Source organism: Pseudorca crassidens, chromosome 9, assembly GCF_039906515.1.
Source record: "Pseudorca crassidens isolate mPseCra1 chromosome 9, mPseCra1.hap1, whole genome shotgun sequence".
NCBI lineage: Eukaryota > Metazoa > Chordata > Mammalia > Artiodactyla > Delphinidae > Pseudorca > Pseudorca crassidens.
This window is the reverse complement of record NC_090304.1, coordinates 9,760,475-9,775,051: the sequence shown is the minus strand read 5'-3', so window position 1 is coordinate 9,775,051 and position 14,577 is coordinate 9,760,475. Positions and strand designations below refer to the sequence as shown.

The 14,577-nt window shown below is 54.3% G+C and overlaps 2 protein-coding genes and 1 long non-coding RNA gene across 5 annotated transcripts; 1 reads left to right on the top strand and 2 right to left on the bottom strand.

Moving 5' to 3' along the window:
- Nucleotides 1-3,066: 3,066 nt before the first annotated feature.
- LOC137230100 (uncharacterized) lies at nucleotides 3,067-9,506 on the bottom strand. The gene is made up of 4 exons (XR_010946003.1): nucleotides 8,507-9,506; nucleotides 5,348-6,317; nucleotides 4,705-4,838; nucleotides 3,067-3,292 (listed from the first exon to the last, which is right to left on the bottom strand). It is a non-coding gene; the product is annotated as an uncharacterized lncRNA (long non-coding RNA).
- On the top strand, nucleotides 3,741-10,296 carry BEST1 (bestrophin 1). Of its 3 annotated transcripts, XM_067748709.1 has the most exons (8): nucleotides 3,741-3,974; nucleotides 4,616-4,770; nucleotides 5,166-5,243; nucleotides 5,543-5,695; nucleotides 5,915-5,995; nucleotides 6,282-6,433; nucleotides 8,172-8,813; nucleotides 9,868-10,296. In XM_067748709.1, exons 1-8 carry the CDS (start codon nucleotides 3,812-3,814, stop codon nucleotides 9,884-9,886), a joined length of 1,443 nt encoding a protein of 480 aa, XP_067604810.1. In that variant the 5' UTR covers nucleotides 3,741-3,811; the 3' UTR covers nucleotides 9,887-10,296. The 3 variants fall into 3 exon arrangements, with proteins under 3 accessions (XP_067604810.1, XP_067604811.1, XP_067604809.1); XM_067748710.1 differs by lacking the exon at nucleotides 5,915-5,995; XM_067748708.1 differs by lacking the exon at nucleotides 9,868-10,296 and having other exon boundaries at nucleotides 8,172-9,033.
- Nucleotides 10,297-10,342: 46 nt separating this feature from the next.
- On the bottom strand, nucleotides 10,343-13,255 carry FTH1 (ferritin heavy chain 1). Its single transcript, XM_067748707.1, has 4 exons — nucleotides 12,926-13,255; nucleotides 11,203-11,349; nucleotides 10,763-10,888; nucleotides 10,343-10,666 (listed from the first exon to the last, which is right to left on the bottom strand). Exons 1-4 carry the CDS (start codon nucleotides 13,037-13,039, stop codon nucleotides 10,502-10,504), a joined length of 552 nt encoding a protein of 183 aa, XP_067604808.1. The 5' UTR covers nucleotides 13,040-13,255; the 3' UTR covers nucleotides 10,343-10,501.
- Between the last annotated feature and the right edge of the window lie 1,322 nt (nucleotides 13,256-14,577).

Here is a 14,577-nt window from a genome sequence, read left to right as displayed (position 1 = left end):
CTGGCACAGGAGGTGAGGTCCAAGGCCCTGGCCCCTCCTCCCCACAGCTCTCCCTGCAAGACCTCAGGGGTCAGAAACAGATCCCTCAGTCTCCGGAGTCTAGGGCCCAGAGGAAATGGCAGGGTAGTCAGGGCCCACAGTGGAGGGGGGTTGCCCCCCATCTCAGCCCTGGTCTCAGCTCAACGCCCCTCACCCCCGGAAGGAATTAGAGGCCAGACTGTGCTGCCTGCTGCTTATGGGCAGATTACGAGAAGGGGGCCAAGACAAGGGTTCCTTTGTGGAGGCCCTGGCTTAGGGAGTCAAGTGACCACTTAGCACACACGTGGGCAGTGCCAACCCCTAAGTGGGCAGGGGCACTGGCCAGAGGACCCCAGAGAGTCCCACCAGTCCTGTGGCCAGACCTTTTGTGGGATCGCCTGACCAGCCTGGAGCCCCAACTGTGAGTAAGGGTTACCCCAGAAGGCTGGGCTGGGACATTGAGAGCCTTTGGGGTAGATAACCTGTACATGTGCACATGATGGATACACACAGGCAGCACACGTGCAGGTGTGCGGGCACCTGTGTGTCCGTGCAAAGGCCCTGAGGTAGAAATGAACTTAGGGAACGCCAGGCACAGAGACAGCCAGTGTGGCTGCATCAGAGCAGGTAGGGGGAGGATGGGGTGCCAAACATTGCTTCAGTCAATTTTTATTGAGCACCACCTATGAGTACACAATAGGAGCTCCATTCCCAGGAGGGAATAGGCAGTAAACAAGCAGGTAACATGCAAAATATAATGGCAGTTATAACATGATAAGTGCTATGTAGAAAAATGGAGCAAGGCGAGGGGAAGAGCGGGCCAGTGGTACTAGGATGTTATTTCCAGGTAGGGTGGCTGGGGGTATCCTTTCTGAGGAGGTGATCTGAAGTGGGAGTGAGCCATACAGTTAGATTAGGACGAGCATCCCCCAGGAAGGAGGATCAGCATGTGAAAAGGCCCTGGGGCCACCATTCAGGAAACATCTCCACCAGCCAGGCTCTGTTCTGGGCACGGGGAACAGGGTGGTGGCCAAGGCTGACCACGCCCCTTACCAGTTCTCACTCCAGGGAGGTTGATGGAGCTTGGGGAGCTACTGAACATGATGGGCTCATAACTCAGGAAGGAGCCCAGCATGCGGACATTTCTGTTGTTGCCTTTGTGGTACAATTTAAGGGCACAGACCTCTCTGTGTCTTCTGTGCCAAGGCTATGGACGGTCCCTGAGCTCACTTTCCTGGATTCTTGGAGGTCACCTCACCGCCCCCCTCCCAGTGTCCAGATGGGAGAGCTGAGGCCCAGAGAAGGGAAGGGTCCTGGATAAGGTCACTCATGCGTCCTGGACAGATTCTGAAGAGGTCCCTACTCCTTCCTGGCCCCCCCATCAGTATCTCTCTCTGTCTGTTCACCAGCACCCAAGCCCACCTGCTGTGGCTCCGTGCCTGGCCATGACCGTCACCTACTCGAGCCAAGTGGCTAATGCCCGTCTAGGTTCCTTCTCCCGCCTGCTTCTGTGCTGGCGAGGCAGCATCTATAAGCTGCTCTATGGCGAGTTCCTCATTTTCCTCATCTGCTACTACATCATCCGCTTCATTTACAGGTACGGGGGGGACAAGCCAGGGCTTGGAGCTCCTGCGTGCCTCCCAGCCATCTAGGCGGCCAATGCACAGAGACAGATAAGGCTGAGCTGGGCTTGTGGTCAAACCGTGGGGCCTGAGGCCTGGGGGCTGGGGAGGAGAGAAAAGGAGGCAGCCTTGGGGGGCAGCTCAGTGTAGGTCGGGGCATCTCAAACATCCTTTCCTCAAATCGAGGGAGGGGCATTGGAACCCAGGCCTTACCTAGTCCCCCTCAGTCAGCCTGTTTCCCTGAATACCACATAGTCTCACAGGCCCATATCATACTTTTTTTTTCCCAATAAAAATGTGTATTTAAACAATAAAAGACAGCTAAAACCACAGAATATATGATAGCATTTTTTTTTTTTTTTTTTTTTTTGCGGTACGCGGGGCTCTCACCGTTGTGGCCTCTCCCGTTGCGGAGCACAGGCTCCGGACGCGCAGGCTCAGCGGCCATGGCTCACGGGCCCAGCCGCTCCGCGGCATGTGGGATCTTCCCAGACCGGGGCACGAACCTGCGTCCCCTGCATCGGCAGGCGGACTCTCAACCACTGCGCCACCAAGGAAACCCATGATAGCATTTTTAATGGAAAAAGCATTAATGATGGCAATGCATTGACAAATATCAAACACATAAACCTCTTGAGTTCATAATGATAATCCTAATAACAAAGCATGTTCATTTTCTTTGGTTGTTACTAGGGTGTCAATATACTTAAAAAAAAATTAAGACTTTATTTTTTAGAGCAGTTTTAGGTTCGTAGCTTAACTGGGCAGAAGGTACAGAGAGTTCCCATATACCCCACCCCTCCTGCCCCACCCACTCAGCCCTCCCCCATTATCAGCATCCCACCCCAGTGTGGGACATTTGTGATGACAGATGAACCCACACACACGGACACATCATTGTCACCCAAAGTCCATAGTTCACCTTAGGGTTCACCCTTGGTGTTGTACATTCTATGTGGTTGGACAAATGTATAATGACTTGTATCCACCGTTACAGTGTCGTACAGAACAATTTCATTGCTCTGTGCTCTGCCGATTCATCCCTCCCTACCAGATATTTTTTTTTAAAGACCAAACACTCATTTCAACCTGCTTTCAAACAACTGTCTTTTGGATCCTTTAAAAAGGTCAGTGGTGCCTAAAGCTGACCCCTTCAGCAGGACCTTCCTTCCTCCACCTTATAGAAAACCTCCTGAGGGTTTCTCCTCCAGGCATGGAGCAGAGGGCCCCATTGGGGTTTCAGGGCGGTGGGAGAAAGAGGGGGACCTGGCTCAGGCCAGAGGAGGGGCCCCAGGCAGGCCAGTGAAAGGGATAGGGAGGTGAGGCTGCCACTCTCCTACCCCGGGCCTGGCTGGACCTGGGACCGGTCTCAGCCATCCCCTCCCAGTATCTACACATCTTCCCCCCCGCCCCCCGCCTCCCCCAGGATGGCCCTCACGGACGATCAGCAGGTGATTTTTGAGAAGCTGACTCTATATTGCGACAGCTACATCCAGCTCATCCCCATTTCCTTCGTGCTGGGTGAGCTCCCCTTTCCGCGTGTTGGGGTCCCAGTGGCTGCTCCAGGCTCCAGACAGGCAGATCATGAAGAGCTAGCTGGGGAAGGCCAGTGGCATGTCAGCGCCTCTCGGTGGTTCAGGGAAACGGGGAGCCTGCAGCCAGAGGGACTGAAGTTAGACATTAGGAAGGCTGTCCTGCTGTTAGCACTCAAGACCCCACTTTCTTTTTTTAAATTTTATTATTATTATTATTTTAAACATCTTTATTGAAGTATAACTGCTTTACATTGCTGTGTTAGTTTCTGCTAAGACCCCACTTTCTGAGGGCAGCGCCGACATTACAGTAGTCTCTGGAGCCTTGCGCAGGAGGGGAGGTATCTGGCGGATTTCTGGGAAAGCAAGCGGGGCCAGAGAGAGAACTCAAGTCTCTCGTGCCTTCACGCGAAGCTCTGATGGTCTCCCCTTCCCGAGCGCCCTCCAGGAGGGTTGGTGCTGGGCCCAGCCCCATTAGAAAGATGGAGAAACCGAGGCGTCGCCCTCGCTGGGCTCTAGCCGCAGCGTGGGCCTTCGCCCCTCGCGCCCCCGCCCCCCTCCCGCCCAGGCTTCTACGTGACACTGGTCGTGACCCGCTGGTGGAACCAATATGAGAACCTGCCATGGCCCGACCGCCTCATGAACCTGGTGTCGTGCTTCGTCGAGGGCAAGGACGAGCAGGGCCGGCTGCTGCGGCGCACGCTCATGCGCTACGCCAACCTGGGCAACGTGCTCATCCTGCGTAGCGTCAGTGCTGCGGTCTACAAGCGCTTTCCCAGTCCCCAACACCTGGTGAAAGCAGGTGGGCGGGGCCTGGCGAAGCAGTGGGCGGAGCCAGAGGCTGACAAGGGCGGGGCCGGAGCTGCAGATGGGTGGAGTCAGAGGCCCCAGGGCTGAGGATTGGGTGGGACCAGGAGCGGAGTGGGGTCGAGACCTGGGATGCCGGGGTGGGGGTGTGGGGGTGGGGGGGGCGGGGGGCGGGAACCTGAATTGGGTGGGGCGAAGTCAGGGGTCTAAAGGTGGGGAGAGGCCAGGAACCGACTCTAGGAGGATAGGGCTTTGAGATAGGGCTAAGGCCTCTTGAGGGATGAGGGAAGAGTGAGGGTTGAGGGCCAGAGTGGGGCTTTGGGAACTGGGAACTGCCCTTCCCCTTCCTGTTTTCCGGTTTCCAGTCTGTACGTCAGCAGTCTCACTCTCTGGCCTTGCCTGACCTGATCCTGGTTAATAAGACAGATCCCTCTCACGTACTCAGCCCAGAGCAGCACATAGTAGATACGACGCAGTGATAATTTGTTGAAAGAAAGAGGATCGCAAAGGAGCTCTGAGGTCCCTATGGGCTCAGCAGGGACTTGGTTTGAACTCTGGGTCCCACCCAGCAGGGCCTGGCCAGCCACCCTTTCTGCAGGTTCCCCTACCCACTGTCTTCTCCACTCTACCCCGCAGGCTTTATGACCCCCTCGGAACACAAGCACTTACAAAAACTGAGCTTGCCACACAACTCATTCTGGATGCCCTGGGTGTGGTTTGCCAACCTGTCAACGAAGGCCTGGATGGGAGGTCGAATCCGGGACCCTGTCCTGCTCCAGAGCCTGCTCAACGTGAGCCCGCTACACACATGGGGCTGCTGCAGCGCGGGGAGGGTCACGCCCCACGTGGAACAGGTTTTCTGCAAAGAGGAAGTTTGAGCCTCTGAGGGTCTTCCCAGAGCCCACCTTGGGACTGTAGAGGATCTTTTACAACAGGATTCCGTAGCCCAAGGTGGCCCCTTTCCAATTTCCCCTCCCCTCCCCTCTCTAAAGTGAACCTCTGAGATCCTGGTTCCTTTTTGATATTGAGGAGGCTGAGGCACAGAGAGGTTAAGTGAGCTGTCCATGACCACACAGCCAGGGCTGGACCATGAGCACGAGACCCTGGTATCTGCGGAAGAGCTGGGGGGTGAGCCTGGGAGAGCAGGTGATGGTCAAAGGCCCAACCTTCCCTCCTGCCCCCCTAGGAAATGAACACCTTGCGTACTCAGTGTGGACAGCTGTATGCCTACGACTGGATCAGTATCCCACTGGTGTACACTCAGGTGAGGACTAGGCTGGTGAAGCTGCCCCTTTGGGAAACTGAGGAGGACCCGGGAAGCAGCCTATGATGGGAAGGGCTCACTCAGAGGCTGAAGAAGAGGCTTACCCTGGGGAGTCAGGTCTGGACTTTGCAGGTTGTCTCTAGTGCCAAGTTCAAAGAGTCCAGGTCCCTGCCTGGTCCAGGTGGTGGAGGCAGTGTGATCATCCCCATTCTAAAGGGGAGACCACAGAGCCTGGGGAGCTTCCTGATCGCGTGGTCCCCACGCAGCCCATCTCTGCCGACGCCGCCTCTGCCTCCCAGGTGGTGACCGTGGCGGTGTACAGCTTCTTCCTGGCTTGCCTGGTGGGACGGCAGTTTCTGAACCCAGCCAAGGCCTACCCCGGCCACGAGATGGACCTCGTTGTACCCCTCTTCACATTCCTGCAGTTCTTCTTCTATGCTGGCTGGCTGAAGGTAGGCCTCCCCGGGACAAGGCCAGCTGTGGCCCAGGGAGTCATGGCCAGTTAGGAGAGGAGGGGCCCTACATAGTGGCTTTGGAGACAGTGGTCAGGCGAGAAGGGCATCACTGAGGGGGGTGGAGAGGTGGACATGGCAGGAGCCAAGGTTTAAGGGTGGGAGCAAGGCTGCAAGGGGTTCCACCTGAGGATTTCCAGAGCCTCACCTTCCCTCAAGGTGGCAGAGCAGCTCATCAACCCGTTCGGAGAGGATGATGATGACTTTGAGACCAACTGGATTGTCGACAGGAGTTTGCAGGTATGACGGGAGGAAGAGAGCCTGCCCCATGGCCCCTCCCCAAACTGGACCCAGGGAGGGGGCCCCACAGTTCTGTAGGGAGGCCTCACAGTGAATTGCCCAACCATTTACTCACAGGATTCTCCGCCTAACTTTTGAGGCTCCAGGCTGCATCAGTCTCTCCATTTCACAGGAAGGGAAACTTGAGGCCCAGAGAGAGAGCAGTGACCTCTCCAAGTCACCTGGCAAATTCATGGTCCTGCTTGGGCTGACCTGTTGGACTTCTCCTTCTGTCCCCGACGACCAGGTGTCCCTGTTGGCTGTAGATGAGATGCACCAGGACCTGCCACCGATGGAGCGAGATATGTACTGGAATGAGCCAGAACCACATCCCCCCTACACAGCCGCTTCTGCCCAGTCTCGTCGGCCCTCCTTTTTCGGCTCCACCTTCAGCATCAGGTGGGAAGTGCCAGGGAACCACTTCGGTGGGTAGAAAACCCCAAGTGCAAGGGCCTGAGAGCTTAGAATATATTAGTTAATGCATATTGGGTTCCTATTAAGTGCTGGGCGTTGTACTAAGCTCTTTACATATATTAGCAATTTCCCCCCCCTCCAATAAACTTGGTTTGTTTTCTCCAGTTTTCAGATGATTAAGTCCAGGTTCAGAGAGGTTAAGTCAGTTGCCCAACCCAAGGTCACATAGCTAGCAAGCAGCACAGGTGGGCCAGGTATGTCTGGGTCCAACTCCACACCCTTAACCCTTACCTTGTGCTGTGTAAGGACTCTTAAAGCTATAAGGGCTCTTAGGTAGTCTCCAATCTAAGCCCCACCCCTTATCCAGAGTTGAAAACTGAGGCTTAGAGAGAGAAGGGACTTACTCAAGGGCAGTCAGTGATTAGTGATGCATCTGGGATGTCAGGGCCTGGTTCCTGACTCTGGTTCAGAGCTATGTTTCCTGATAAGCCAGGGTGTTGGCATGGGGAATGGGAGTGGGGTTCCCTGGGCACGGGAGCGAGCAAGAGGCTGGGTCATCACAGGGACCTTCGGAGCAGACTTCTTGCTACAGAGTACGGGCCTCAGGTCAGCCCACAGCAGCCACATTTTCCCCCACATGGGTCCTCTTTCCCTGATTTGGTTAGAATCCCTTTTGAGCTGTAGCTGGGCCATGGCTGGCTGAAGAGGCGCCCCAGACAGCTCTCTCCCCCTAGGATGACAGAGTGGAGAGGACTTCGGAGAGTGTTTGCTGCATCTCAGGGTCTATCCCATCAAGGTGTTCTTCCACAGTATTAAAAGCGCTGTTCTCTTTTTAAGAACCGAATATCCTATTAAGCTGTAATTAGAATTAGCTAGAGTCTCTCGTTGGTGTGAGGAAGGTTTGGATAAGAGATCAAATGATCAAGGAAGGAGGCTTGCTTAGGTCAGAAACATTGCTGGAGGTCGCCTGAGTTTTCCATGGTTGGTAGCCCAGCTGCTGGGGAAGGAGGATAACAGAGAATAATAACACATAGACCTTGCCTCCAAGAAACACACCATTTAGTGAGGGAGTTCAAACCCAGGGCCCAGACTCTGGATACAAGATACAAGGTACTGGATGCCTGGGCAAGGGACAGAGTATAGAACAGAGATCACCTTTGGCTGCCTGAGAGCTGGCCTCCAGCTGGACCTGGAGCTGGGCCTTGAAGCATGGGGAGAATTTGGACATGGGCAAAGGTGGCCACATTCACGGGTGGGTAGGCTTTCTCTTGCAGAGTAAAGGCTTTAGGCTCCCAGGAAGCCAGACTTCTTTCTGGGGGGATACTGCTCCCCAGCAGGAACCACAAACCCCTGGCTTACTCAGTCACTCCTGGGCCTCACGTGACCATGCATACCTGGGGAAGAGCCGTTCAGACAGCCTGGAGTGAGGGGTTTCAAAGGGAAAATGTGGGCGCTGAAGAGGAAGCCCTTAAATACCAGGCTAGGGAGTTTGGATGTTAACACGGGCAAGAGGGAGCCACAGAACAGTGAGGCGAGCTCGGCCAGGAGGGATTCACTGAGAGGTACAAGATGGATCAGCAGAGAGGTGAGTCAAAGCTGAGGTGAGGAAGACTGTGTGTCCTGGGCCTTGGGCCAGAGGGAGAAGAGAGGGTAAGGGAGAAGTCAAGTCAGGCTTCAGGCCGTTGTCCGCCCACTGACCCTCGAGTCTCCTGTTTCTTTCCAGTCTGGATAAGGAGGATTTGGAGTTCCAGCCAGATCCGGAGGAGGAGGAAAGTGCTCACACTGGCATCGCTGGCCGCTTCCGAGGGCTGCAATCCCATGACCGCCAGCCCCCCAGGACAAACTCAAAGACCAAACTACTGTGGCCGAAGACAGAAGTCCTTTCCCACGAGGGCCAGCCCAAGAACCTCGGGGGAGACGGCCAGGACACCAGTGACCAGGAAGACGTCAAGGCCTGGAAAGGGGAGGATGCCTTCAAGTCCGCCGTGCTATACGGGAGGTCAGGCTACCACAGTGCCCCCCAGACACCCCTCAGCCACACCCCTATGGTCTTCCCACCTGGACAGTCAGCACCCTCAAGTCTTCGCAAAGTCTCAGGCATGGATGACACCGCCAAAGACCAAAGCCTTCAGCCTCCAACTCCCAGGTCCAAGAAGAGCTTTGAATTGCTCCCAGAGAGTGCTGGGGCCTCAACGGAGCACCCGGAAGTGAGTCACATGAGGAGGAAAACTGTTGAGTTTAACCTAACAGACATGTCAGAGGCCCCTGAACATCTCAGAGAACCGCATTTGGGACAGTCGACAAGCAACATACACACTATACTCAAAGATCGTGGCGATCCCTATTGGGCCTTGGAAAACAACAGGTCTGTCTTCTACCCACACCAGGGTCACTGAACCCCCCAGCCCACCAGGGGTGGTCCCCACCAGCTTCCCCTGCTCTGAAGCCCACCCTACTCCCAGTTTTCCTATGGTTCTATGGCTGCCAGGGCATGCCCAGCACTGGCTTGGGGCACACACCTGGCCGCCACAGCAGGGGCTCTAGGGAAGTGTTGGCGACTTTTGCTTATTTCACCCGAGAGCCTGACTCACCAAGACTTCTCTGGGGCCCAGGGATAGGAAGACGAGGTTTGCACCGACAAGAGTAACGCCGAAGGGCCACTAGGCCAGGCTTACATGGGCTGACGATACCAGTGGGCCCAGCTCACCTTAAGCAGGGGTGGCAGACACAGAAACACAGGCAGAACTCGGGGCTCTAGACTGTAGCCCAAGAACTCGACTTACTGGCCAGGCTTAGCTGGGAGGTCGCATGAGCCCTCCCCCATAACCAGTGGTGGCTCTGAAGCCCTCCTGGGAAGGGTGCCACACTCCTGGGAACTGGCAGATGATAAGGTGGGGACAATCCAGGTCCCTTGGGGCATCTTACTGCTTTGGGGACCTCACCAAGACTTCTGAACTTAAATGAGCTCTTCATGCATTTTTGAGGTCAACCTAAAGTTGTCACAGTACCACCAGATGTTTGCCTTTATTCCAGATTCCCCAGATGCTCACTCACCCAATTAGACCCAGCCCCCCACCCCAGCCCCCCATCACGATGTGAAAAGGGAAGTGTAACTTCTCATTTCTTATTATTCTCAAGCAGTTATTCTGAGGTCAGAATACCTAGCTTTGTGTTGAAAACTGAAAAGGCTGAAAAGGCCTACCACCTGTCATACTTCTCAGGGCTAGCTGGAAACTTACAAATCACTGTGGCTGGTTTAGGAAACAATGTTAATGTAGTTGGTTAGCAAGGACCCAGACGGCTCCCCACTGGTTAACATTCAAGATGTCTCAATCTCTTCCCTCCTACTGCAGCTATTTTCCTATTGAAACGAAGGTCTCTTTCCATACTCATGTAAACTTTCCTCAAATTCTCACTAGGGATGAAGCACATTCCTAGCCTGCTTCCCAAGGGGGATGCTTCACCGGCCTGGTCCTACCTGCGTGTACACCAGCAGGACACTGATCCAGTCATAGCCATATAGCTGTCCACACTGAAGAACATGTCCCTACGACAGCCTGAATTAAATGGTTACCTTAATGAAGAACAAGAATCAGTAGCTTCAAGTCTACTTTAAGCCTCAAAATGCTTTCCGTACATATAAATTGTGAAAGCCAGAACTGCTGGCAACGTATAAAACACCTAATTCAGAATCAGGAATCCTTAAGTCCTGTCTGAATTCTAAACACCCAAGCCTTGGTATCTTTCGCAAACTAAGGTATTTCGTACGTAAATACAGATCCTCCTAAGCGGTTCACTTTGGTGAGTGTGACTGAGCCATGGTGGCACTTACAAGTTTAATAAAGATGGCCTGGATACATTCCTAGCCCACCCCGAGAATTCAAAGACAACAGCTGGGTACCAAATTACTTTATTTGAAGGAACGGTACTAAGGAAAGGACTTGTAGATATTTTGGTACAACTTACAGAAAAGGTAAGGTAACCCAAACATGCATGCACTGCCTTGGTGACCAGGGAGGTCACCCCTGTGGCTACGGGAAGCCAGCCTAAGGCTTAGCTCTCATTATCACTGTTTCCCAGGGTGTGCTTGTCAAAGAGATACTGTGCCATGCCAGATTCGGGGGCCCCCATCGTGCGCAAGTTGGTCACGTGGTCACCCAATTCTTTAATGGATTTCACCTGCTCATTCAGATAATGAGTCTCAAGGAAGTCACACAACTAGAAAAGAGAGCAAGGAAAAAAGTTATTGGGAAGCTTCCCCAGCCCCTAAGACAAATGATTTCCTCCATTTACTCCCAGGTTGCCAATACTCACATGGGGGTCATTTTTCTCAGTGGCCAGTTTGTGCAGTTCCAGTAGTGACTGATTCACACTTTTTTCCAAGTGTAGCGCACATTCCATTGCATTCAGCCCATTCTCCCAGTCATCACGGTCTGGTTTCTGAATGAGAGGAGATTAAGTCAGTGCATCTGCAACCTCTACCACTTAAACCACAAATCAGCAAGCATCTAATGTGTAACAACCGCGCTTGGCAAAAGGAACAGCCAACTTCCCCCTGACAACCGCTTCCAATTTAATATCCTTGCCCATTACCGTCTGCCAACTTTAGCTTAGACGGTAGGCCCCAAAAAGCGCAAAAGACAAAAACCCAAAGTATCCTCATCTGATAAGGGCAACTGCTGAGCTCAGTGATTTCTGACGTCAGAGGACTGCTAGACAGATGAGGCATGCCGACCCTAGGATCTTCAGTTCACCTTGATATCCTGAAGGAAGATTCGGCCACCCCGTTGGTTCTGCAGCTTCATCAGTTTCTCAGCATGTTCCCTCTCCTCAGAAGATTGGTGAAGAAAGTATTTGGCAAAGTTCTTCAAAGCCACATCATCGCGGTCAAAATAGTACGACTGAAAACAGTACATGAACATGTTAGGGATTCCCAAAGAAAGGCAGTCTGCTAGTCTAGGCTTCCTTCTCAAAGCCCAGCAAGAAAGGGTCTGAGCACAGGAAGACTAGAGCAAGGTATGTTCCCGGATTGAACACGACAGTAATTAGTTTTTACTCTGAAACACAAAGATGAAACTTGGTCCTTGAAACTGAAAGTTTGCTACAAGGAACCGTTAGAATATCATGGGAATTGCCTCCACCATGGAACATCTTAAGCATCTGTTTAAGTGCAGAGTAAAGTTGTTACAGCCCCTGTGAAATCTGGTTGAAGAGATGTTGGAGTATTTACCCTGCACTGTTAGTAGTGCCTTCTCCCCCTCCTCCCTGGGTAATCCATGTTAAAACATGAGCTGCGGGCTTCCCTGGTGGCGCAGTGGTTGAGAGTCCGCCTGCCGATGCAGGGGACAGGGGTTCGTGCCCCGGTCCGGGAAGATCCCACATGCCGCGGAGCGGCTGGGCCCGTGAGCTATGGCCGCTGAGCCTGCGCGTCCGGAGCCTGTGCTCCGCAGCAGGAGAGGCCACAACAGTGAGAGGCCCGCGTACCGCAAAAAAAACAAAACAAAAACAAAAAACATGAGCTGCCAGCTTGCAGCAGGCTGATGGATGTGTAAAATTAACCCACTAGGCAAGGTAACAGTTGTTACCTTGTTTACCACGTAAACATGTTATCAGTAGAAAGCAAAAATTTTAGTCCCTTTTACACCCCTGCTGTATTCAGTTGTTCCTGAAATGGAGTGAGTCATAGAAATCCAGGCGTATTCCAAACCCATCCGGAACACGTTTATTCTTGGATGATTTGCAAAACGTAATAAGACAATTATAACTAAAACTCCTACCACACCGATTAAAACCAGGATTTTGGAAAACTGATTCCACCGATTACTGCATGGAAAATTTTCAGGCCCCGTAACTGTTGGTGGACTATATCCAAGAACTAAAATTCAATTACGCCACAACCCTTAGACACAAAAAAGATAAAGAATACGGGTGGCAGACAACTCGGTGTCGGCTGAAAGGGAGATTTCTAGAGATATGCTTCAATTCAAGCGGGGCTTCGAGATAAACAGAGCGGAGAGGTGGAGGCGGCTGTTCGGCCCACGAGAGATAAACCACTTCGCACCAGCCCCCACAGTTGGACACCATTACCCAGCAGGCTCCGCCGGACTCAGGGGGATGGGAGCCGGACCTCCTCAGCACCGCCCCCATCACGTGATCGAATGCAGACGGGATGGAAATGCGAAAATCCACCTTCCTAACTGCAGGGTCGTACTGGTGGCAAGTGTGGCAACCCCGGGAGAAAACTCAGCTCTCTTTAAATAAACTGGGGTGCGCAGAGGCGGCCCTGGCCCGCGAGGGAACACTCCCAGGGGACAACTGCTCAGAATTTCTGCGCAGGAGTCCTAGAGGACCCCAGCACCCTTCATTTTGCAGAAGGGCGCACGGAGGCGGGAGGCGGGAGAGACCTCCCGGTAGCCACACCCCCGCCCTGCAGCCAGGGAGGCCGCGCCCGTGCCCCGTGGGCCCGCCCGCGCTCACCATGGACAGGTAGACGTAGGAGGCGTAGAGCTCCAGGTTGATCTGGCGGTTGATGGCGGCCTCCGAGTCCTGGTGGTAGTTCTGGCGCACCTGCGAGGGGGACGCGGTCGTCATGGCGGTCGGCTGAGGTGAAACGGTGGCGGTGGCTGCGCGGCGCTGTAACGGCGGCGGGGACCTTGGGGCGATCGGAGGGCGCCGTGAGGTGGTAGCGAGGGCTGGCTCTGAGCGGCCGGCCGGAGCGGGGGACGAGCGCCGGCTTCCGTCCAAGCACTGTTGAAGCAAGAAACCGCGGCGACTCTCCTCGAGGACTGTGGCGCAGGTGACTCTTGCCCGGCTCTTATAGCGGGAATGGGCGTCAGGCCCGCCGCGTCCAATCACGCCGCCCGCCCGCCTAGCTGAGCCCCGCCTCTTCCTGTGGAGGCGCGGCTCCGCCCCGCTGGGGGTGGGTGGGGAAGGAGGGGTGGGGGTGGCGGTGCGGGGTCTGGGTGGCCTGGAGGGTGCAGCTTGTTCCGTGGAACGTGGGGCTCGTTTCGTGGGGTTGGCGAGAAAACCTGAGCGGGGGCAGGAAGCCCAGTTCGGAGCCCTGACCCCGGTGGCGTCCTGGGTCTTGAAACCGACAGGAAACTGCCCCTGGCGCCGGGGGCGTCAGGGCGATTGCGAGGTCCCAGAAGGCACCCTGAGACTCTTGGCCAAGGGCATGTTAAAAATCAGAGCGGTAGAGCCGCAGTTGCCACACCCCGAGGTGATTACTTCGTGATGCAAATAGGGAACCTGGAGGGTGAACGTGGGCCCGAGGAGGCCGAGTGAGTCAGAGGTCGGGCTGGGAAAGGGCTCAATTTCTCTTCCTCAAAGCTTAGAAAGAGACCGAATGCAGGCCGGGTGGGGCCCACGGCCCGTCGCGGGTCGGCCCCTCTTCCGGCTCCGGCGACCTGGTCCGCCGTTTGCTGAAAGCAAATATGGCTCCTCGTGCAGCATTTGATACAACAAAGGCTGGGCGGGTCGTGTTTCCCGAGAGACTGCGGTGATCGCCTTCCCGAGGGAAACGTGGGGATGAGCCGTTGAATTCTGAGGAAATCGCCGGTAGCTTAAAGCTCAGAGACCAGGGATTAGAAAATAGAGAAGAAGCCGCTTGGGTCTGGAAAGGATGCTGCGAGGCCATTTTGAAAAGGCCTCTTTTATTGGCCCCAGTCCCAGGAGCCTCGGGCTGAGCAGGCCCTACAGGGAGCCATCCCCAGGTTGTCCTTGGAGAGAAGCTAATGGCACTGAACGAATGTGCGCGACAGATGCCAGGGACCCTGGGGGGGGGGGGAACACAGGGGCACTGCGTGTGGCTTGCAGCAGTGTCCCCTGCACTGAATGGGTGTGAATTCATGGATGGCAGAACTGGACGGAGCTAGGCCGAGCGCCTGCGCCCCAGTCTGCTCTCCTCAGGGTCACTATTCTTAGCCGGGTTCTTCAACGCATGGGTGGGAGACCTACCCAAGAACCTTTTCAGGATGTTCACAAACATGCAACTGGAAGCTGGACTTACAAACCTTTAAAAAACGTTTTTTTAAAAATTTCAATTAAAAGAAAGAATGAAAAAAAAAGAATGTATGTCTCTATAACTGAATCACTTTGCTGTACAGCAGAAATTAACACATTGTAAATGA